Here is a 22,862-nt window from a genome sequence, read left to right as displayed (position 1 = left end):
ATAGTAGAATTATCTCTTTTTGCTTGAATGACATATTTTTGACTGTTTAGGAGGTGATCCCTTTGGGCAGTTTGCAATAGAAAATGTGCAGAATGAATGGAAAGTCTATGTCAGAAAACCTCTGGACAGGGAAGAAAAGGACAATTACCTTCTAAACATTACAGCTACTGATGGGACCTTTGCAACAAAAGCTGTGGTTGAGGTTAAAGTCCTAGATGCTAATGACAACAGTCCTGTTTGTGAAAAGGTAGGCTTGAATTTTACATGAGCAGCCATTTTCAGTGTATGTACACTTTCATTGTAAAATCCTCTTTATCTTAGGTGCCCACTCAAGAGACTGACAAAAATTGATTGCTTTATGGAAGTGACTTTCTAATAAATGTGGAGAAGAAATGTATTTTGGGCTATTGGGACAAGAAGTTGCCGAATAAGGGTAGTCTCTTGAGTAAATTTCACTATAATTTAAAAACTCATAGGGCTGACCCAGCGACCTACTCATATTTAACTGTGCCACTATGCAGAGGATTGGAAGGCTATGAATTGAATTTTAGTTCTTAATTTCCCATGTTAATGTAAGCATTGTAAAGATAAAGCAAGGAGAGAGCATGCTTTATGCTGCTGCCATGGCAGTGCATACTAACTGATTTCCATAGGCAGTGTGGCTCCAGAGAAGTCCAGGTACCTGCACTTGGCAGAATGATACTGCTGTACACATTCTAATAGAGGTGAAGTTAAAAGAGTGCTGTGCTCAGTGATGCCAGAGCTATCCTTGATAGGAGTGGAAGGGTTGTACAGCCAGGGAAATTGCACTATCGAAGTCCTAGAATTCTGTAATCCATATCTGTCCCCAAGCCTGCTGACAAAGCTGTCCTTTGCCACTTTTGATTCCCTGATTTAAAAAAAAAATGTACTTCTGCCATCTCACCGATGAGATCTCACCTATGTCTTTAAAGCCTGTTTGTGTTGTGTTTTTGTTTCTAACTGGAGACCTATAAGTCTTATGCTATTTTATAAAAGGGGTGAATCAGTTCTTTGTAGGTCAGACCAGACCTGGGTAATATGACCTATCAGTAGCTCAAGATAGGAAGTTGAATGAAATTCACAACACAAGGGGTTTGGATACCAGAAAACAATTAATCAGATGTTCAGGTGTTTGGAGCTCTTGGCTGTGCCTTGGCACTCAGAAGCCTCGAGTTTATGAATGTCAGTAATAAATAATTACTTCACTGAATAATTCATTAATGGTGAGGCAATTAATTAGAAAATCACATCTTTATCATTTTCAGATGTTTCAACCTCTGGTTCACTTCACATGTTCCAGAATCCTCTAACGTCAAGCAGATAATTTCATCTGTCCTTGTCCTCTTTTTCCCTCCTCCATTAAGCGTTGCTTCTCTAATACATTTTAATCTTTCAATGTTGCTTTAAAACCTTTTAGGCTTTATACACTGATACTGTTCCAGAGGATGCCCCTCCTGGCAAACTGATCATGCAGGTATCTGCTACAGATGCAGATATTCGTTCCAATGCAGAAATTACTTATACGCTGCATGGCACTGGAGCAGAAAAATTCAAGCTCAGTCCAGACACAGGTAAAATTCATAATATATAATATTGCATATAAAACTGCAGACACTGCCTTTTTAAAAAAATATTTATAACTAAATAAAACATATGTAAATGTTGATACTTAAATCAATCTGTATGCACAAAAACAAATGTTTTTTATTTTTTAAAATGTTAATTTAATGTTAAATTGTTTTAGAGGAAAACCATAAACATTCAGTATGTGGAGAAGAAATAAAGAAATGAACACATAATTAACTTGTGGAACTCCTAGCCAGGAGATTTTGTGAAGGCTGAGGGTATAAATGAGTTTAAAAACAAATTAGATACGTTAATGTATGATAGGTCCATCAAGACGGTTGGAGCACAACCCTATCCCTTGGATGTCTCTAAACCTCTGGCTTCCAGAAAATGGGACTGAACAATGGGGGATGGATCACTTGATAATTTCCCTGTTCTGTTCATTTCCTCTGAAGCATCTGGTACTTGCCAATGTTGGGAGACCAGAATACTGGGCTAACTGGACTATTAGTCTGACACAGTATGGTCATTCTTACATTCTTTAAAAATATAAAACACCTTGAAGCTGAAAGTCAGGCTTCTTTAATTGCTATCAGACTTCTATGCCAAAGAAGTTCAGAATAAAAGGATACTTTAAATATTGTTCTTTTTCATATTTAATGTATTGGTTATTAGCCATAGCTTTTGACCTGAAAAATAGCAAGTTTCATTTCAGTCAGATTCTGGTGGCCAACCATCTGGCTGGATCTAAATCTTGCTGTACGCATAGAGAATAGTGCAAAAGGGAAGTCCAGTGTTCTCAAAGCTTTGCAGCTAGTGACAGGGAATTAAATAGGATGAGTGAACCAGAACCACCCCAGACTTGCTTGGAAGCATTAAGAGAGTGGTCTGCACTCCATCACATTCTTATTGGTTGGTTTTCATGCCACTCAGAGCTACTTAAGTAAGAGTTAGGTCAAGCTGGACCACTTTGAGGTCCTAAGCATTCCAGTCTCCAGACCATTGCAATGCAGGGTGCAGAAGCAAAGGCTGACAAAAATAAAGCAAAGTAAATGGTGGAGCCATAAGGAGGGAGCCAAGGGTAGGTTTCCCGTGCAAGGATTGCAACTTAATGGCCTGAGAGAGAAGCTTGTGGATTTCCTAGGTGTTTGGGCAAAGAGGAGGTCTTCCCTACCAAATCCCTGGCAAAAATCTCTTTTTTTGTTTTTACTACATAATGAAGCTGCCGCCTTTCCTCACCCCAAACCATTTGTAACTGTCACGACCATCTCTTCCTTTCCTCACTGCATGGATAATATGTCATACATTTTCTTCTAACTTTGCATTTCATTAAAGCAAGGATTCAAACATTTCTTTTATTTATAAAGTTTGTTTTCAAATAATGCACCATGCACTATCGTGTATGTGTATGCATAGATGTATATGTTCTGTGTTATGCGTGCTGCACATTTGGTCAATTGCAATTTCAGAGGGATTTTTTAGAAAGTAAAAGGTTTCAGTGTTTAATGTTTATAAGCTGAAAAGACAGCCATTGACATGTTTTGCTCATTAGTGTGGTACAGCTGTTGTCTCAGCCATTGACAAAATTATCATCAAAAGGAAAATGGTTATTTAGCTTTCGTGAGTAAAAAAGAAGAAATATTTTATAAAAACATCATGGTAAAAATAATTATGGGATACTTAAACTGACTTACCTGAGTCCCTAGAATTATTTTACATCTGTTTTTTTGTTTATAGGTGAACTGAAAACATTAGCACCACTTAATCGTGAGCAGCAAGCAGTTTATAATCTTTTAGTCAAGGCCATAGATGGAGGAGGAAGATTCTGCAAGGCTAATGTGATTCTCTCTCTAGAAGATGTGAATGATAATGCCCCAGAGTTTACAGCTGATCCTTACTACATTACAGTGTTTGAAAACACTGAGCCTAAAACATTATTGACAAGAGTGCAAGCTACAGATGCAGATGCAGGTACATATTACTTAACTATATTTACTAATTATAATAATCGTTAGCTAGTGGAGACTTAGATGTGTCTTTCAGTGAGGCTTGCAGGCACTCAGTACTTCTCAGGATCAGGCCGCTAAATGATATGTTTAGGTCTAGTAAATTTGATACAATTTTCATCTTAGTGGCTTTGAAAGTATGTACTTGTCCCTGTATCTAGTGCTGGGCAGGATATAGCTTTCACACCGCAAAAAATTTTGAAACTTCAAACATTTTTCCCATTACACATCGGGATGAAACCAAAATCTTCTGGATTTTTTTGTGGGGGGTGGGAGGAAGAGGGAGGCCCACCCACTGCAGAATAGCCAGTAGCCTAGTAGTTAAGGTACTCATCTGACAAGTGGGAGACCCTCGTTTAAGTACTTGTTATGACTGATTCAGAAGAGCTTTGAATCTGGGTATCTAATAGGGTGACCAGATAGCAAGTGTGAAAAATCAGGACAGGGTATGGGGGGTAATAGGTGCCTATATAAGAAAAAGGTCCAACTATCAGGACTGTACTCTAAAATAGGGACATCTGATCACCCTAGTCTCCAACATTCAGGTGAGTACCCTAAGCACCAGTCTGTTGGCTGTTCTAGGGTGGGTTTCTCCCTCTCTCTGGTTTTGCTGAGAATTTCCACCCTAGTCCTGAGAAACTTCAGGTTTCGATGAATCTGTATTTTCTGACAAACTGTGTCATCAAAAAATTCCCAGCTAGCTCTATTTGTAACTAATTGTGTGCAAAATATGGAGGGGAGTGAAAAGTGTGGGCCAAGTCTCCTCTCACATACACTAATTTTACCATGTTGTAAGTCTGTTGTCTTAGTCCTTATTTTCAGGCTCTGTGTGCTCGAGGGAGTATCTGCTAATAGAAGTCACATTTTTAAAACATGACCCTCAGTCCAATAGACCATGACAATATCATACAGTATAGCTCCATTAATTGTACTGTTATCTGATATGCAGTGGTATTGAGATAAGTAGTTTGTTGTTCATCATTGTTTAGCTATAAAGGGTTATGTGAATATGGCCTGAATGTGACATTAAAACAAACTTAGAGTCATGCTTTGTGCTTATAAACTCAACAGGAGAATTACAGAAGCGTATGATGTCTGTGTTTGAGGGCACAACACTGTCACAAAACTGTCAAGTCTTGATGGTCAAGTTGTAATGTTTGGTATTGCTTTAGTGCTCAGAAAAACATTGTGTATTATGATAACGTTAAATTGCATAATAGAAGGTAGCGGCAGAGAGCCAGTTTTATACTTTGCCAGTCTCCGGGGCTCATAAGCAAACTGAATGGCACAGAATGCTATGTTGTTGTTTTAATACAGAACTCTTGCCAGAGAAGGTGTTCCTGTTCATCTTGTGTACTTGATTCTTAAATAAACTTACTGGATTAAAGCCTAGTTATTTGATGCAGCTTGGTCCTTTATAAATATATATGTGTGTGTGTGTGTGTGTAATGTAATATTTTTTAAAGGATTTAACCCTCTCAAGTAGAAATTATCATTTTGAAGTTATAATTAAATTTATACAACTAACCAATATTTTCATATTAACAGAGACTGTGAATAAAACAGATAGCTACTTTACTCTTCCTGTAGTAGAAGTCACGAAGCTTATGGTATAGTTTATACCATATCAGTAGCTTCTACTCTTGACAGTAGCCTGTACAGTTATTTAAATTTGCTTTAATGTGGATGTCAGTGTTTACACTTTTTTCATTTGTATTGTTATCTAGATTAATCAGTATAGCAATGTATTTTCGCTATCATTTCATGTTCCATTAAAAGTTCTTCTGTTTTTAAATGCAGGGATGAACCGTAAAATTCGCTACTCGCTAGTGAACTCTGCTGATGGACAGTTCTCAATTGATGAATTCTCTGGAATTGTTCGGCTGGAGAAGCCTTTGGATCGGGAGTTGCAGGCCGTGTACACTCTGACTTTAAAAGCTTTAGATCAAGGTTTACCTAGAAGGCTGTCCTCTATTGGTAGTCTTGTGGTTTCTGTTTTGGATATAAATGACAATCCACCGGTGTTTGAATATAGAGAGTACAGTGCCACTGTATCAGAGGACACTTTAATTGGAACAGAAGTTCTTCAGATTTATGCTGCTAGCAGGGACATTGAAGCCAACGCTGAGATCACCTATTCAATAGTCAGTGGAAACGAACATGGAAAATTCAGTATTGAGTCAGCAACAGGTAACAGAACATAAGGGTGAATTAACAGAAACATATGTGTTAATGTATATTTAGCTGTATCATTTTCACCAAGTAGTGTGTTATTACACATCAGGCAATTGATTAGCCAAGCAGATAGACTTAAAACATATGTCCTGTAAAGTCAGTGATACTTTAAACTGATGTGTTTTGTTAGTGTCTGCTAAGACGTTCATTTGTTTAAAAGTAGTCTTGGAAAGAAGTGTAATAGAATATGAAAAATTATCTATATGTAATGCTTTTGGTAGCTGCTATTTAGGATACCTTTACTTAGTTTACAAAGTAGAGTAGAAGTTTCCTACCCACCATGCTAAAAATAAAAAACAAACACACAAACAAAAAACAACACCTATAATTACAGATAACAGTCTGTTCACAAAAGCCATTATGTATAATTTAAAAGAGGTTTTGTCAAAGAGAGACCTGAGATTAAAGCGACAAGGAAAATTGATCATTGGTCCTCAAAGATGGTAATTATGGAAAAGTTTGTATGGCATTAGGGAAGGATAGAACTATGTTACCCATCAATGTATCCAGCCTAAAGATGAAGGATTTTAGGACTGAAAGTCAGTGGGACTGCGGAGCTAAGTCACTTAAGTGCTTTTGAAAATTTTGTCCATTTCTACTATTTTAGTAAAGAGTAACTTATACCTCAATTCTCCTTACATCATAATTCCTGTAGATTCTGTAGCTTTTTTGCAAAGCGTGTTTTCAAGAAAAAGAGTTTCTTTCTCTTAAGGCCTTATTTGCACACAAAAGTTGTACTACTTTGGTTGTTGTTAAATGGTACAACTCCATCCCCACTCCGCACATGTAGTTATGCTGGTATAAAAGTGCTTATACCAGTATAACTTATTGTCATATGGGAAGGGAAACTAACGATACTGGAATCAGATACTTTCATATAAGTATAACTGCGTCTTGTATAACGGTGTGGTACCACTTTAACCATTTTGGTTTAAAAAAGAATCACACCCGTAACCAAAATCCTTCTACTGGTACAAAACCTGTATATAGCCTGGGCAGTTCTTCTGCTCCCGCTGCTTTCTACGTGCTTGACATAATATTCTTCTATTTTTGACATCAAATCTGGTTTCTGTTTAAGTGAAATCAAAGGTTATTTCATTTATTTTATTTATTTTGATGGAAAATGAAAACAGGATATGTTTTCCTAGATATCCTTAGCAATAAAAGAACAAAGGAAAGTAAGAGTCAGAAAAAACTAGTTGGATCTGAGACAGTTTTTCGTTGCAGCCGCTTCTGAATGTTTAAGGTTTGATTTCATTGCTGTGCATCTCCCATTTTACACTGTCATAACACAGGGATTAATCAGGACATTGAGCTATTTGGAAATTAATTAAAACAAATTGAAAAGCAATAGTATGTAGTAGTACAGTAATATCAAAGTATGAAAATATGTGATTTTTCTTTGTAGGAGCCATTTTTATTATTGAAAGCCTAGATTATGAAAGTTCACATGAGTATTACTTGACAGTGGAAGCCACAGATGGAGGCACACCTTCATTAAGTGATGTTGTAACAGTGAATATCAATGTAACTGATATCAATGATAACACTCCAGTGTTCAGCCAAGACACGTACACAGCAGTAATCAGTGAGGATGCCATGCTTGAACAATTCGTCATTATGGTACGTATTATTATGTGGTTTTGGTTTTATTTTTTTCTGTATTTTTCTCAGTTGAGCCAATCATGGTTTCTCTCTCAGAGAAATAAATATTAATTTGAAAGTGGCCTCGAATGGAAACCGATCTGCTATGTAGTAAATTGTTAACTTTTTAAGAAATCTTTCAGAACTGGGAATATAAAACATATAGGGAAAGTGCAGAGTATTTTGTACTAGTTGTAGTCCATTTATATAAATTATGATTTCATTTGCAGAGAGATTCCAGAGAAATTAGTTTACCTGACTTTGGTGTATTCCAGCTATTGGAGTTTTTGCCTTGATAACTCTGTAATATGCTAGACCTGAAACAGCAGTGCCTTCCATTAGAATGAATTTATTGAAAGAGCACCAGTGTCTACCTAGATCAGTTTTAAATGAAAATATGATGTCCTCTAGGTTATGGCAGATGATGCTGACGGACCTTCAAACAGTCACATTCACTACTCAATTATAGATGGCAATCAGGGGAGTCCTTTTACAATTGACCCTACCAAAGGTGAAATAAAAGTGACTAAACTTCTAGACAGAGAAGAGGTAAGTAAGTTTTATGCCTTTTTATTATTATTATTCTTCACATGGTTAGATTAAAATACAGGTAACTTACACCGCCATTTTCTGGGGTGATATTTATGTAAATTCTGATGACTTCAGGTGTTTTAAAATTAAGGTAAATGTAGTTTTTTCAGTGAGGACACTTTAAAAATGTGACACCATCTGTTTATGGCATTAGTTTGGTTTGTTTTATTCAGATTGTAAGAGAGTCTTTTATTAATTGTAGTACATGATATATATTAGAGCTTTGTTGTTGGTCTGAAGTACCAGTGTATTATGTGGGTTCAAATATTTTTCTCAATTAATAAAAATTCTTCAGTTTGTCACTTCTTTCTTTCTTTAATGAATGTGTGGAATTTTTCTTTTAAAAAAGATTTCAGGATACACCTTGACAGTTCAAGCTTCAGATAATGGAAATCCATCCAGAGTCAACACAACTACTGTAAATATTGATGTATCAGATGTAAATGACAATCCACCACTATTCTCAAAGGGGAACTATAGTGTTATCATCCAGGTAAGCTAAACACAACACTATAGATGTTATGACAATCAAACTAAATTCAGGTTTGGATATTAATCTGTGAGTTGAAAATTTTTGCAACAGAATTTTTTTTATTATTATTATTTAAGGCTGAAGTAATATAAATTGGACTGTTTACCTGAGTAAGTGCTTAGTGTAAATAAGTGTTGTAAAATCAGGACCATATTGTGCCGCCTTGTTACAAAAGTTGCAGAGAAATACTTCATTCATACGATGTGTGTCACTTTTAACATGTGCATTATTCTATTTTTATTTTGTGTTACACTGTACAACATTCAACATACATATACAGTAAGGCTCAAAAATGCATACATTACAATTGACCTATTCTGTTGCTAATAAATAGAGATTATGCTTAGAAAACTATATTTTAGCTGCTTTGTTATTGTAAAGCAAGTGTTCTGTACTCCTGCACATAGACCATTATTTAATTTATGTTGCTCCATAGCACTCTTCGGCTGATTAAGAGATAATGCTGAGCAGCTGTAAAGGAGATGTCATTCACATCTCACATGGTACAGATGGTAGATGTGAACTGATGTTTTGAGGATTTAAGTATTGAAACAAGAAAATAGAGAGAGCAGGAATACTCAGAATAAAATATAACAAAATAATATGATATTAAACTAACTCTCTGATATAAGAAACTTTTTTGTATTGATTTTGCCCTTCGGGTGTATGCCGGGGCATGACGCAAATCTGAACTGGGCACGACATAATGACACTGGAAAAAAGATTAAATAACCGAGTATTCCTGACTTAGGGAAACCCTGAACCATATTTCACTCAGATTGATGACTGATCATAGCTAACTTGTCTGTTTGGCTCTTGTGGTTTATGCCTTTGTCCTTGCATATGAAAATAAAAATAGGTGATCAGCGTTCTCCATATTCACAAAAATGTGTCTATGACAGAACCAATAACTGAGTGCTATCCCAGAAGTATAATTCATCTATAACAACACACAAGCTTTAGTTTTCCATTATAAGGTGGTAATAATGGATCATATTCTCAAATGACTGGCAAGTAATTCACTCAGATACAGGGAACTTCCTGCTGGCGGAGGCAGTTCCTGCACCAGCTGTTCCCCTTCCTCTAACATGGGAACCATGTTGAAGGAAGTAAGAGGGACTTGGGATAGTTGCATTAAAGACGTTATGCTAGTGATGTAAATTAGAGCAGCTCCTCAGATGCTTTCTCTTGCTGGCACGGGTCAACATGGACCAGAATGAGGGAGTCATAACTCATCCAGTGAGTCATCCTAACATAGCACCTTTATTCAAGGCTCTTAAAATGCTTTATGAAAGTAGGTAAAATTATTATTTCCATTGTATAGAGGAAATGAAGGCACTCCTAATGCACATGAACTTGAGGAGCTGTGCTATACTCCCCAAAGTGGTCAGAAAGGGCTGTGAATGCACCTGCCTCGACTCTAACTCTTAGAGTGTGGGACTGAGGCACACTGTTCAAGGAAGTAATAGATGCTGCTGGGTGCATGTACCCTTGTGCTCTCAAAGGATTGTGCTTTTCGACCAGTGGGCCAGATTTTAAAAGGTATTTAGGTGCCTAATTCCAACTGAAACCAGTGGGAGTTAAGCACATACATATCTTAAAAAACCCAGATCTGTGGAGTGATGTACAGCCCATCTTCAACCCCAAAATATGAGCAGTTTTTTATGGCCACTTTTTTTCCCTAACCTACATACCCAAGATCACTCAGTGAATATCCATAGAGCCAAGAAAGGAAACCTGGTCACCGATTCCCATCATCTCTCTTATCTGTGCCAGCTGAAGTACATCTTTGGAGTTTCCTCTTCCCCAACAACTCACTCTAGCTTGAGGAGAGGAGGAAAGAATTCTGTATTACGTGAGGTCCATATCACTCCCATCTAATCAGTCAGAGTACCTCAGGGAGAATGGTGAACTCCCCTCCAGTCCATCCACATGTAACAAGGAAAGGAACTCCAGTGGATTCAAATGAGGTGGGAGCCATAAGTGCTCAGTAGTTCTGAAAATCAGGCCACTTAGTTGTCCAACTTTAGGCATCCACATTTAAAAATAGGGCCCTGGTCTGTTTTTTGGACTGCTGGCATGAAGAGTATCAGCAGCAAAGCTCAGACCACTAAACTGTTGACCTCAGAGAATTTCACCTACTTCAAGTCATCTCTGTCCCAGATCCTTATCAAAGAACAATAGCAAAAGGGCTCAAAAGTTGATAAATGGAGGGGGTGCATGTTGGGAGAGTGGGTATTTTTTTTAATGGATGGCATTTTACCGATATCCTGCATTGCAATACCACATCATTCTTCCAACATATTCAAGTGAAAAGAGCTTTGTGCAGCACAACTGTCACATTTAAATATTTTGCTGGAAATGATGTGAAATCTTTGTTCCAGAAGGAAATGGAGATTTTTAGAGTACAGTAGTTGACAAATCTGATTAGTTGGTTTTCAAGTATATATAAATCCCAGTGATGCAAATAGTTAGATATTATATAAGTGTAAAAAACTCAACTTGAGAGCTATTTGATGGGGGCTAAATTGTGGCATTTACCCACTGCCTCACTAGGAGCTCTGGGCCAGGTTGTGATGCAGAGACTCATCTCCCTTCTTCCTACTTTATGGTTATTTTGCAGGAGAAAAGCAGTCCATGTGCTCATCTTGTGTGCAGGGACTGTGATTTTCCTTAATAGGTAGAATTAGCTAGATTTGAATGTTTGGTGAGTTAATAATTAATCCAGAGGTACCATGCTTATTAAGACCAAAGGTCAAAAAAATGGAGTTTCAAGGCCATGACATTTTTTAACACAATAAGCCAAGAGAACTGGAAAATTTTCCAGGAAGTAGAAAAAACAACTGTTATGTGCCGATACTGTGATACCGATTGACTTTTTTCTGTTGTGGAAAGGAAAACCAATCAGAGTATCTCACTGATTACATTGTTATAATGAAACTATCTGATGCAATGTTCCTATACGTTTATAGGAAAATAAGCCTGTTGGATTTAGTGTGCTCCAGCTCACAGTGACAGACAAGGATTCTTCCCATAATGGTCCACCTTTCACCTTCACCATTCTGAGTGGAAATGAAGAGAACGCTTTTGAGATAAACCACCAGGGAGTGCTTACCACATCTGTTGCACTGAAACGCAAAGTGAAGGATCATTATTTTCTCCATATTAAGGTATGAAAGGCTTATCTCTAACCGGTTTGTGTTTTTAACCAGTTTAATTACCCAGTTCACTTTTTCCCTATGGTTGGAGGATGGCCATTTGCATTTGTGTGACATGACCTGTATATCCCAAGTAGTGGTTTTTGCAATGAGATCGCCACAGGCAAACCCCATTGACCTCAGCAGGACTCTAAGCAGGTGTGAGGACTTCCTTTGTGGATTTCATTGCAGGATTAAGGCATAAGTGAAGAGTAAATAGGGTGAATATTTGTCCTATGGTGTTTGTCCGCTCCTTCATTTTGCGTCTGTTTTTCAGAGTTCTGTCCCTCTCCTTCATTTCTTATCAGACATTTTACGGCACAAGAAAACAGCCAGACTCTAGACTGGTGGATCTCAGCTAGGGGTCTGTGGCCCCCTGGGGGGCCTCAAGCAGGTTTCAGGGGAGCCCCCAACCAGGGCCAGTGTTAGGCTTGCTGGGGCCCAGGGCAGAAAGCTGAAGCCCGACTGCATAGGGCTGAAGCTGTGGATCCTGAGCCCTACCACCCGGGGCTGAAGCCTGAGCATCTGAACTGCCCCAAGCAATTGCCCTGCCTGCTACCCCCCAATGCCGGCCCTGGCTTTTATATGCAGAAAACCAGTTGTTGTGGCACAGGTGGGCCATTGAGTTTTTATAGCATTTTGGGGGGCCTCAGAAAGAAAAAGGTAGAGAACCCCTGCTCTAGGTCTGCAGTGCTGTTCCTGAGACCATCTACTGATGGTAACAGAGGGCAGTGCCTTGTTGCATCCTTCTTCCTATTCCAACTGAAAGTTGAAGGAATAAACTAGAGAATGCTTACATGTCCATAACAGGGATTAATAAAGACTTCACAGCATATGAGCACTGAAATGTTACCTATTGATTAAAAAATACTTTATATAGCACAGTCTTCTTTTTATAGGGCTCTATAGCAATGCAGGTTTGGTTCTTACGATACACATCAGATACTAATTTACATGTTGTATTGTAACAGTGTTTCCACAGGATGGATTAGATTCTCATCTGATGTAAATCAGCACATTTCATTGATTCCATGTAAGTTAATGGAAGTGCACAGATTTTACATCAGCTGAAGATCTGTCTCTGATATTCTAACTTTTTCAAGTGCCAGATGTTTTTTATACTTTTGGCTTAATCTCTAACCCAACAGGCTGCTATCAAAGCAATCATCAATAAAGGGAAGATGGTCTAACTCAATAAATCTCACTTTCTTTGATAGCTTAGTTTTCCCAGATACATTTTTATATCTGTTAGATGACTGTGCCATAAGAAAAGATCAAATGACTCTTCATTGTCTTAATTCAGTTATAAACTGATAAATACAAGATAACTATGAACAGAGGAATCAAGATTCTAGGGCTAAAAAATTTCCCAAAATGTTGCACATAATCAAGTCTTATATTTCATTTCTAGACCTCTTGTTTTGGGAGAAATCTTCTGCTCTGTTCCTATACATTCTTTAAAGGCCAATAATAATTCCTCTCCCCAAAGTTCCAAATTATTCCTCTAACTAATATTTAACATTCGTGAAAAAACAGAGCTTTGCTTTCCACTAAAGCTGAGTGAGGAAACTGTTTCAACCATCCTGCAAAAATATTTGATATTTCCAACATTGTCTTTTTCCACAATGGGATGAAACCACGACCTTTCCCATTTTTTCCATGAACAGAGAGAGGCACCCAAGAATAGGCATTGATCTAGTGGTTAGGGATGTGGGAGACCTCTGAACCAGTCAGAGTAGGGACTTAAACCAGGGTGTCCCACATCCCTAACCACTTGGCTAACTGCCAGGCTATTCTGGGGTGAGTGTCTTTCCCTCTGGTTTGTAAATGGAATTTCATCCTCAGAAGCCTTGTTGAAAGCAGCCTTTTCCCAAAACAAGTTTGTTTTGACAAATTGGCGTTTTCAGGCAAAAAAAAAATGCTTCATCAAAAAAATTCAGATTAGCTCCTACCAGGGGCCTGGAGAAGTCCTGTCCACTGTTTTATGTGTGCTGATTCAATCCATATTGAGATAACAACCATACCATACTTACTTTAAGCAGGAAGAGAAAGAGAGAGCCGGGGTTTACTTTTGAGTGTCATACACAGATACTCTGGTAATGGGCACTAGTATAAGAACGTAAACAAAATCTTTATTTGAATGCAGCCCAAGACTTGGAGTGTTGCCAGGAGGTGGTCAGGGTAAGAAAAGGGTGAAATATAATAGTGAAAAGTGCATGGTCATGCATTTAGGGATTAATAACAAGAATTTTTGTTATAAGCTGGGGACTCATCAGTTGGAAGTAACCGAAGAGAAGAAGGACCTCGGAGTATTGGTTGATCACAGGATGACTGTGAGCTGCCAATGTTATATGGCCGTGAAAAAAGCTAATATTGTCTTGGGAAGCATCAGGTGAGGTATTTCCAGTAGAGATAAGGAGGTGTTAGTACTGTTATACAAGGCACTAGTGAGATCTTATCTGGAATACTGTGTGCAGTTCTGGTCTCCTATGTTTAAGAAGGATGAATTCAAACTGGAACGGGTATAGAGAAGGTCTACTAGGAATGGAAAACCTGTCTTATGACAGGAGACTCAAAGAGCTTTACTTGTTTATCCTAATCAAAAGAAGGCTGAGGGGAGATATGATTGCTCTCTATAAATATATCAGAGGGATAAATACCAGGGAGGGAGAGGAATTATTTAAGCTCAGTACCAATGTGGACACAAGAACAAATGGCTATAAACTGGCCATCAGGAAGTTTAGACTTGAAATTAGATGAAGGTTTCTAACCATCAGAGGAGTGAAGTTCTGGAACAGCCTTCCAAGGGGAGCAGTGGGAGCAAAAGACATATCTGGCTTCAAGCCTAAAATTGATAAGTTTATGGAGGAGATGGTATGATGGGATAGCCTAATTTTGGCAATTAATTGATCTTTGACTATTAGCGGTAAAGTTGCCCAGTGGCCTATGATGAGATGTTAGATGGGGTGGGATCTGAGTTACTACAGAGAATTCTTTCCTGGGTATCTGGCTGGTGAGTCTTGCCCACATGCTCAGGGTTTAGCTGATCGCCATATTTGGGGTCGGGAAAGAATTTTCGTCCAGGGCAGATTGGCAGAGGCTCTGGGGGTTTTCACCTTCCTCTGCAGCATGGGGCACGGGTCACTTGCTGGAGGATTCTCTGCACCTTTACATCTTTAAACCACGATTTGAGGACTGAAATAGCTCAGATATAGGTTAGGAGTTTATTACAGGAGTGGGTGGGTGAGATTCTGTGGCCTGCGTTATGCAGGAGGTCAGACTAGATGATCATAATGATCCCTTCTGAGCTTAGTCTGTGACTCTAAAAGCATTTGAGAAACACAGATCTTAAAAACAATCAGTCTGTATACATTCCTGCATTACCTAAGGCTTACAGATTCCCTGGATCTAGAGAAAGACAGAGCTCCTTCTGACTTCTCTGTAGACCTTTTCTCTGTGTCAGTCTGTCCCCTGACAGCCTCTGACAACTGACTTTTTTCTGGGACACGCTATTTTTCCGGGAGCCCAGCAAGACCGGCTGGAAGGAGGGAGAGGTGGCCAGATTTCTCCTACCCCTCTGCCTCTTTCCCCCCCCCCACCAAGTGTCCCCTCCTCCCTATGCCACTGCTGTACAGCAGGTCCCCAGTATACGTCATTTTGACGTCCATCGCCCTTTTCAAGAACACAACCCCGACCCGCTTTACCTGAATCAGACCAGGAACTTGATCCTGAATCTCCCACCTCCCAAGTGCATACTCTGCCCTAGCCAGGGAAAGACTGTTCTATAGCCTCATGGCTAGGGCACCCAATTAGGCAGAGCAGGGTTTTGAACCTGCATCTTCCATCTCCCAATGAATGCCTTAATCAGTAGGTTCTTCTCAGGTGGGTGTCTCTGGTTTTCGCAAAAATTTCATCCTGGACATGAGAAACTGTCCTGATTCAAGCACTGTCTGAATTGATACATTTCCACAAAAAGTTTGTGGCAAAAACGTTAACGGCAAAAAATTCCTAACCAGCTCCATTTAAAATACTATCAGTATAATTATTTTAAATATATCCACATTAGTTAATTCTTCTTTCTTCTTTTTTCTACATGCCCCTTTGTTCTTTTTTATTCTTTCTCTTTTCTTCATTCTTACCTCTCCCGGAGATCCAAACTCTGCCCTTTATGTTTAGAACAACCCGTCAGAAATCTAGGCAAAACCAAACATAGCATGCGCTTGAGTCTTGTCTCCCTATTTAAACATTTGGGTTACTAAAAGTCAGCTTTCCAGATAGAAGCCCATCTTTCTACAATGGTTATACAATATTAAAATGGTAAATATTGCACACATGTAATACCTTTTAAAAATCTTGTGTTCAGGTTTTCATAAGTTTGGATTTGTGTATGAAAATATAAAATGATTTTCCTGTGCCGATCTCCAAGAGCACTAACCATCTCTAATAGTAATACAATAACTATACAGATTTTTTTTTCCACAACATATGATTTTCCTGTGCCACTCTGTACCATGTGTCCTATTAGAGTTGCAGTGCTCACTTCTCTGTGACAGAACTCTGCTCCAGAGAGGTAATGCAAAGACAGGAACAACTGAGAAGGGAAGGATAAGAAAAATGGAAGGGAAAGGATGGGAGGACGTTATCTCACTCTCCTTTTCTGTTTTTCCTCTCTTTGTATCACAGTATGTGTCCTTGTGCCAGAATGGGTTGTGGGTTCGCTGGCATCATGTTTTAAAATTCTTTGAATTTTGCTGGAGCTAGACAGTCTGATACTGTTGAAAATAATTTGTAGAGTTATTTGAAGCAAATACCGTCACAGGATGTTTTTATTCATCACAATGACAAATCATGAAACACAATATAATTAAACATAACTTTCTGCCTTTTCAATTTAATATAATGTTTGGCATTTCGCAATTTGGATTTGTTTTAACTGAGGTTCTCACAATGACTGTATGGAGAAGAGTGTGTGTTGGATGTTTATTGCATGAGTCACTGTAAGATATTTCCATGTTTCAAATAAAAAAAATACTTCAAGCGCCATCTGCTGTCTGAAACAAGCTACTGTGCATTTTTTAACAACGTATCTGGAAATGCAAAGAAATCTACTCTTTTATAAACAGCATATCTGTTTAATCTTTGAAGAGTGAAATTTTTTTAGGTACTTAGTGAATCACTAGGACTTGAAACTTTATTTCAGATCCTTAGCTTTTCATATTTACTGTGATCATTGCCTGGAAACTATGAATCAGTGGCTAGTATTGTGTAATAGTGTGTTTGGAGCTTCACACTGACAACTTTTTTCCCAGTTTTAATAAATAGCAGCGACACTATTAAAAGGTGTCCTTGCTGCTTTATCAGTTTAAATTTTATTGCACAGATAATAGAAATACATCTGTAATTTTGATATGAACTATTTATGTTGTCGCTGCTAGGTTTTCAAGACCAGTGTTATGTATGAAACTTTAATAAGTCATCTTCTTATAAGAAAAATAATATTTTTTCTGAAAGCAGCATCTTGCAAGCATGTTTTACTCTCTCTACAGTACAGTAAATGTTTCTGTTCAGATCTGATGAGACAAAGCAGAAATTCATTCTTTTTCTCTATTTTCTAATAGGTGGCAGATAATGGAAAACCACAGTTGTCATCTTTGACTTACATTGACATTAGAATTATTGAGGAGAGCATCTATCCTCCAGCAATTCTGCCGCTAGAAATCTTTATTACAGCCTTTGGAGAAGAATATTCAGGTGGTGTCATTGGGAAAATCCATGCAACCGATCAAGATGTTTATGACACTTTAACATACAGTTTGGATCCCAAGATGGAATCCTTATTCTCTGTCTCTAGCACAGGTGGTAAACTGATAGCACACAAAAGGCTAGATATAGGACAGTATCTCCTGAATATCACTGTTACAGATGGAAAATTTACTACTGCCGCTGACATTACAGTGCACATCAGACAAATCACGCAAGAATTGCTAAACCACAGCATTGCTATACGCTTTGCAAACCTCGCTCCTGAAGAATTCATTGGTGACTACTGGCGCAATTTCCAGAGAGCTTTAAGAAATATTTTGGGTGTGAGAAGAAGTGACATACAGATTGTTAGTTTGCAACCCTCTGATCCTCCTTCAAACCTCGATGTACTACTGCTTGTTGAGAAATCTGGTAGTTCTCAACATCCAACCAGAATTCTACTCCAGAAGATAAACTCCTCTGTAGCTGACCTTGAGGAGATCTTAGGTGTCCGGATACTTGACGTTTTCTACAAGCTTTGTGCAGGCCTGGATTGTCCTTGGAAATTTTGTGAAGAAAAAGTGACCATAGATGAAAATTCCATGTCAACCCACAGCACAGCCAGGCTGAGTTTTGTCACTCCACGTCACCACAGAACAGCAGTTTGTCTTTGCAAAGGTAAGGAAAAGATGTACCTTGAAAATAAATGGTATAATTTCAAACAACCAGAGACATTAATGGTACATTCATTTTGTAGTCCAAACACTAAAAATATGCTATAGCCACCATTGACACGATTGTGCCATTTCATGCTAAATAAGAGAAGAATAAGGAAATGATTTCAGGGTAGTTCTTGGCCCACATACAGCTGTCCACCTTTTGATAGTTTATCCAGCGTAAAGCCATAAGAGGGTGTTTGGTTTCTAAAGCATTCTATTTATTTGTTTTATAAAAGCGAACATCCCAATTTGCAGCCCTAGCTTGCTTCTTGATTGAAGGCTGGGATAGTTGCCTGTCTTTTGACATGTGGGTCCATACAAAGCACCTGTCTGTCTCCCTGGTGCTGCTTAGAATGTTGCTCCACACAACCTCTGGACAGTGCCAGGAGCCTTACCTTCAACTGGCATAGTAAAACATGGCTGTAGAACAGGATATATCGGACCAGACCCTCCATGGAAGTAAATGAAGCTATGCTGATTTACACCAGAGGAGGATCTGTCCTATGAATCTTTTTTTTTTTTTAAAGTAGGTGCAATATTATTTTCTAAAATAATTAAGGTTTTATGGTAGGTGAGGGATCACATCTTTTGATAGCCTTCAAAAAAAAAAACCCCCCCAAAAAAAACCCTTCACCCTTCGAGAGTTTTAAAAAAAACAAACAAACAACCTTATACTAAAATAATATCTACCTGGATTTACCTTGGTACACCAGCACATTTTTATTTCAGAGTTTCTGCTGGCAGGAGTTGAAATTATGACTGTTTAGGAATTCCATAGCTACCATATATACTTGCTGCCTAGCCTATTTTCTTGTCAGTCACCCAACATAACTATCACTTTACATTCCCATTGTCTAAAGTTAAGGATTTTGTTTTGTTTTGTATTTTAAGTTCAAGATGTTTTTGCTTTAAACTACCATGCCTGAAAAATTAACCACTTACTCTGTTTTACAGAAGGGAAGTGCCCCTTTGTGAATAATGTGTGTGAAGGAAACCCATGCCCCGAAGGTACTGAATGTATAGCAGATCTTAAGGAAGGAAAGTACACCTGTGTTTGCCATAGTGACAAGCCTGGCCAGTGTCCTGGTGAGATTTTAATTCTGAAATGCTTTCAATAAGTCTGCAGTACTTTGAAAGGGAACTTTGGCTTTAATCTCATGTTAAATCATTTCATGCCTGTCTGTCTTTTTTAAGCATCAGTTGGTTCGTCAGTGACATTTACTGGGAGCAGCTATGTGAAATATCGTCTCTTGGAAAATGAAAACAAAGAGGAAATGAAGCTCACAATGAGGCTTAGAACATATTCAACCCATGCAGTTGTCATGTATGCCCGAGGAACAGACTATAGTATCTTAGAGGTATATTATAATCTACCACTGCATAGATCTCTACCTCTTACTTTGCTTTTACATCAGCCTAATTAAAAGATGTTTTATTACCAGAGTTTAAAGATTTAATTAATTCCACCATTGCAGAATTCTCATAATGAATATTGCCTTCAAAGTAAAAAAAATTGTTATTTATCCAGATGACAGCAAACCTTTATCAAAAGCTTTTTTTAATGTGTAATAATTCCTTTTCTTTTATAAAATTGGTCCTTGGCTCTTGTTACAGCCAATGGTATTTATCTAAAACTATCAACTTTAAAATAAAGATCAGTCTTTCTTAAATATACTGATATATCATACAGAAATGATATTGAAAATATATTCTCGAAACAGCTCCCAAGTGGGAACACTGAAGAGGGAGACCCTGGTTCTTCAAACAGTCTCTAATTAATCTGTTTAACAATCTGTCACATCCTTTACCACAGGAAAAAATAAAGACAAAGTAAAGCACACACATTTTAATCAAGCCAAACAGAGCCATATGCCCAATGATTCATCGTCATCATGAAATATAACATAAATAAACCTCCCATGTGACCAGCGTCTAATAATGCTTTGTCATTTCTTTAACATAATTGGGAACCTCTGCTGGCATAAATATTTAGCATATTTGCTTAAGGTGATAATGTTGGTTGATTGTCACAGAGTAAAATAAAAGCTAATGATGTGTGGGTGTTTGTTTTTGTTTTTATTTTTCCCCTATATAGATTCACCATGGGAGGCTACAGTATAAATTTGACTGTGGCAGTGGTCCTGGCATTGTCTCAGTTCAGAGTATTCAGATTAATGATGGTCATTGGCATTCAGTGTCTCTTGAAGTGGATGGAAACTACGCCCGGCTGGTTCTGGACAGGGTGCACACTGCATCTGGTACTGCTCCTGGCACGCTTAGAACACTAAACCTAGATAACTATGTATTTTTTGGTGGACATGTTCGGCAACAAGGTACAAGGCATGGGAGGAGTCCACAGGTCAGCAATGGTTTCAGAGGATGTATGGATTCCATTGTACTCAATGGGCAAGAGCTACCACTAAACAGCAAACCACGGAATTATGCACATATGGAAGAATCTGTAGACGTATCTCCTGGATGTTTACCGACTGCTACTGAAGGCTGTTCAAGCAGTCCTTGCCAGAATAGCGGCATATGCAATCCACTGACCAATGGAGGTAGGCTTTATTAATTCTTTTGCTGGCTGTTTTAAGTCACTTTTCCAATCCTCTGATCCTGGGCCATAAGTTTTTCTAAGAGGGGTGTTGAGTGGGTGTGGGTTCTGGAATTGTTTATATGTCTATTAACAAATATTGTCTCCATCCAAATGCCATTTTGTGTTCTTTTTTCTATTTGTTTTAATCAAACTTGAGAAGTTAGGCTTCCTTTCCCTTCAGAGGGGATATTGATTGCCAACCCTGCCCTCCCCCTTGCCCCACCCCCTTAGGTTTGAAATGGTAGATTCTTTGAATGCACTAAAGGCATGTCTTTCATACAGTGTTTGCTTGATTTTAGGTTATTATTGCAAGTGTCCTGCTTTGTTTATGGGAACCCATTGTGAAGTGAGTGTCAATCCATGTGCCTCCAATCCTTGCCTTTATGGTGGCACTTGTATTTCGGTCAGTGATGATTTTGTCTGCCAGTGCAGAGGACAGTACACTGGTCAGAGGTACATCTTCATTGTTTGTTATAAAAATGCAAGTCATTACATTCAATGTCTATACTCTTTATATAAATCTATAATGTGTTACTGTAACAAGAATGCTTCTGGAGTCCTACAATATAAATAAGATTCTATATGTCTTCTTCCACTTACTTTATTTAGGGCCTGACCCTGTGAGGTCTTGGACACCGTTGTGTCCACTGAAGTCAGTTGAAGTTGATAGCACTGAACACCATACAGGATCAGGCCTGTAGCTTGTACCACTTATGGGAAGAAGATAATTTATAATTTTTTTTCCCTTTCCAGGTGTCAGTTGGGTCCATATTGCAAAGACAACCCTTGCAAAAATAGTGGCAAGTGTATTGATAGTTTGGATGGGCCCGTTTGTGAGTGTGAGGCTGGTTTTCGTGGAGAAAGGTTTGTAGCTTTGTACATCTGGTTACATTTACAGTTTTAGCAACATTACTTGTATTAGCACATAACTGAATTAGTACGAACATAAGAACATTTAGCTTGGGCCAGAACCCTTAGAATTTTGTACCAATGAAAACTCAAATTTTGCAGGAAGTTTTTGTCGGTCAGATTAATTATGCTTAGTATGTCCCACCCTTAACAGTTCTGAAATAGGTGCTTACCTTGTATGCACAATATTTATTTCATACTCAAATGCACATTAGAGTTGTGATCTGGATTGCTTCATGACAAATACTGTCCAGAATATTAAAACTTCAAAGCTCTCATAGTAGTACATCACAGTGCAAACAACATAAATTTGGAAGCTGTGTTCCTTGCACATTTGATCATTGGAACAACACTGTCTTAAGAGAAAAGGGTTTCTTTTAGAGTCAACTTTTCCATATCAGCTGGTGTGGAATTTATAGACCTAATTTCCCTTTCTGGAGGAAAGACTCATCAATATGTTAATATTTTCAGTTTGTACATTTGTAAATAAGGAAGCACTAACATTTTTGTGTCAGGATCAAAAGAGGCAGTCTTGTCCTAATCTGTTTTTAATCAACTAATGCCGTAATGGAAAATTGAAAATGTCATTTGCAGTTCATTCTGTAAACTGCAATGTTTTTTTCCTTATTCACATTGTTTCATAGTTGTTTCTGAGCAAAGTGCTCAAACATAATTCTTCAGCAGCTTGACAGCAAAAAGCATTAGAACTTCCTTATCACACTTCAAGCATGGGTGCTCCTGCTATTTGCAGTATAAGGTGCTGCTCAGCATAAATAAGGATGGCCAAAATCTTGCCCTAATAAAATTGTTTGTGTCAAGATGAAAAATTATTAAAATGACATGCTCACCACATGTAAGGAGGCATGAAGCTTACAACTGAAGCTCCAGCTCCTCCAGTGGAATTCACTTATACAGAAGCCTGTACCCAAGTGGAATTCACGTCAGTAGATCCCATTATGGGATATGGTTTAGGGACTCAGAATCTAGTTTGAACATAGGCAAAGCAGTTCAGTTAATCTTGTTGATGGTACAAGGTTGAAATGGTGAAGAAAGTTTGATGTCTCGGCCTTGTCATCGTTGAAATGCTTATATTTTAGGAAAGTG

General features: G+C 38.2%; 2 protein-coding genes across 9 annotated transcripts in view; one reads left to right on the top strand and one right to left on the bottom strand.

Annotated features, from left to right (window-relative positions):
* The window catches only part of LOC127048294 (uncharacterized), a 991,921-nt gene that overhangs the window by 343,241 nt on the left and 625,818 nt on the right, over positions 1–22,862 (bottom strand). The window lies entirely within an intron of this gene.
* The window catches only part of FAT1 (FAT atypical cadherin 1), a 176,229-nt gene that overhangs the window by 144,480 nt on the left and 8,887 nt on the right, over positions 1–22,862 (top strand). For all 8 annotated transcript variants that reach the window (XR_007773554.1, XM_050947217.1, XM_050947218.1 and 5 more), the window contains 14 exons: positions 51–247; positions 1,439–1,592; positions 3,325–3,558; positions 5,394–5,783; positions 7,237–7,451; positions 7,884–8,021; positions 8,413–8,556; positions 11,568–11,765; positions 17,411–18,212; positions 19,208–19,339; positions 19,448–19,611; positions 20,349–20,811; positions 21,149–21,302; positions 21,603–21,713. Coding sequence is in view for 7 of the 8 variants with exons in the window: in XM_050947217.1 (XP_050803174.1) it covers positions 51–247; positions 1,439–1,592; positions 3,325–3,558; positions 5,394–5,783; positions 7,237–7,451; positions 7,884–8,021; positions 8,413–8,556; positions 11,568–11,765; positions 17,411–18,212; positions 19,208–19,339; positions 19,448–19,611; positions 20,349–20,811; positions 21,149–21,302; positions 21,603–21,713 (3,496 nt within the window). In the remaining variant the exon portion in view is untranslated. The remainder of the gene's footprint in view (positions 1–50; positions 248–1,438; positions 1,593–3,324; positions 3,559–5,393; positions 5,784–7,236; positions 7,452–7,883; positions 8,022–8,412; positions 8,557–11,567; positions 11,766–17,410; positions 18,213–19,207; positions 19,340–19,447; positions 19,612–20,348; positions 20,812–21,148; positions 21,303–21,602; positions 21,714–22,862) is intronic.

The sequence above is a fragment of the Gopherus flavomarginatus genome, chromosome 3 (genome assembly GCF_025201925.1).
Source record: "Gopherus flavomarginatus isolate rGopFla2 chromosome 3, rGopFla2.mat.asm, whole genome shotgun sequence".
Classification (NCBI taxonomy): Eukaryota; Metazoa; Chordata; order Testudines; family Testudinidae; genus Gopherus; species Gopherus flavomarginatus.
The sequence above is the reverse complement of the archived record's forward strand: the minus strand, read 5'-3'. Positions and strand labels throughout refer to the sequence as shown.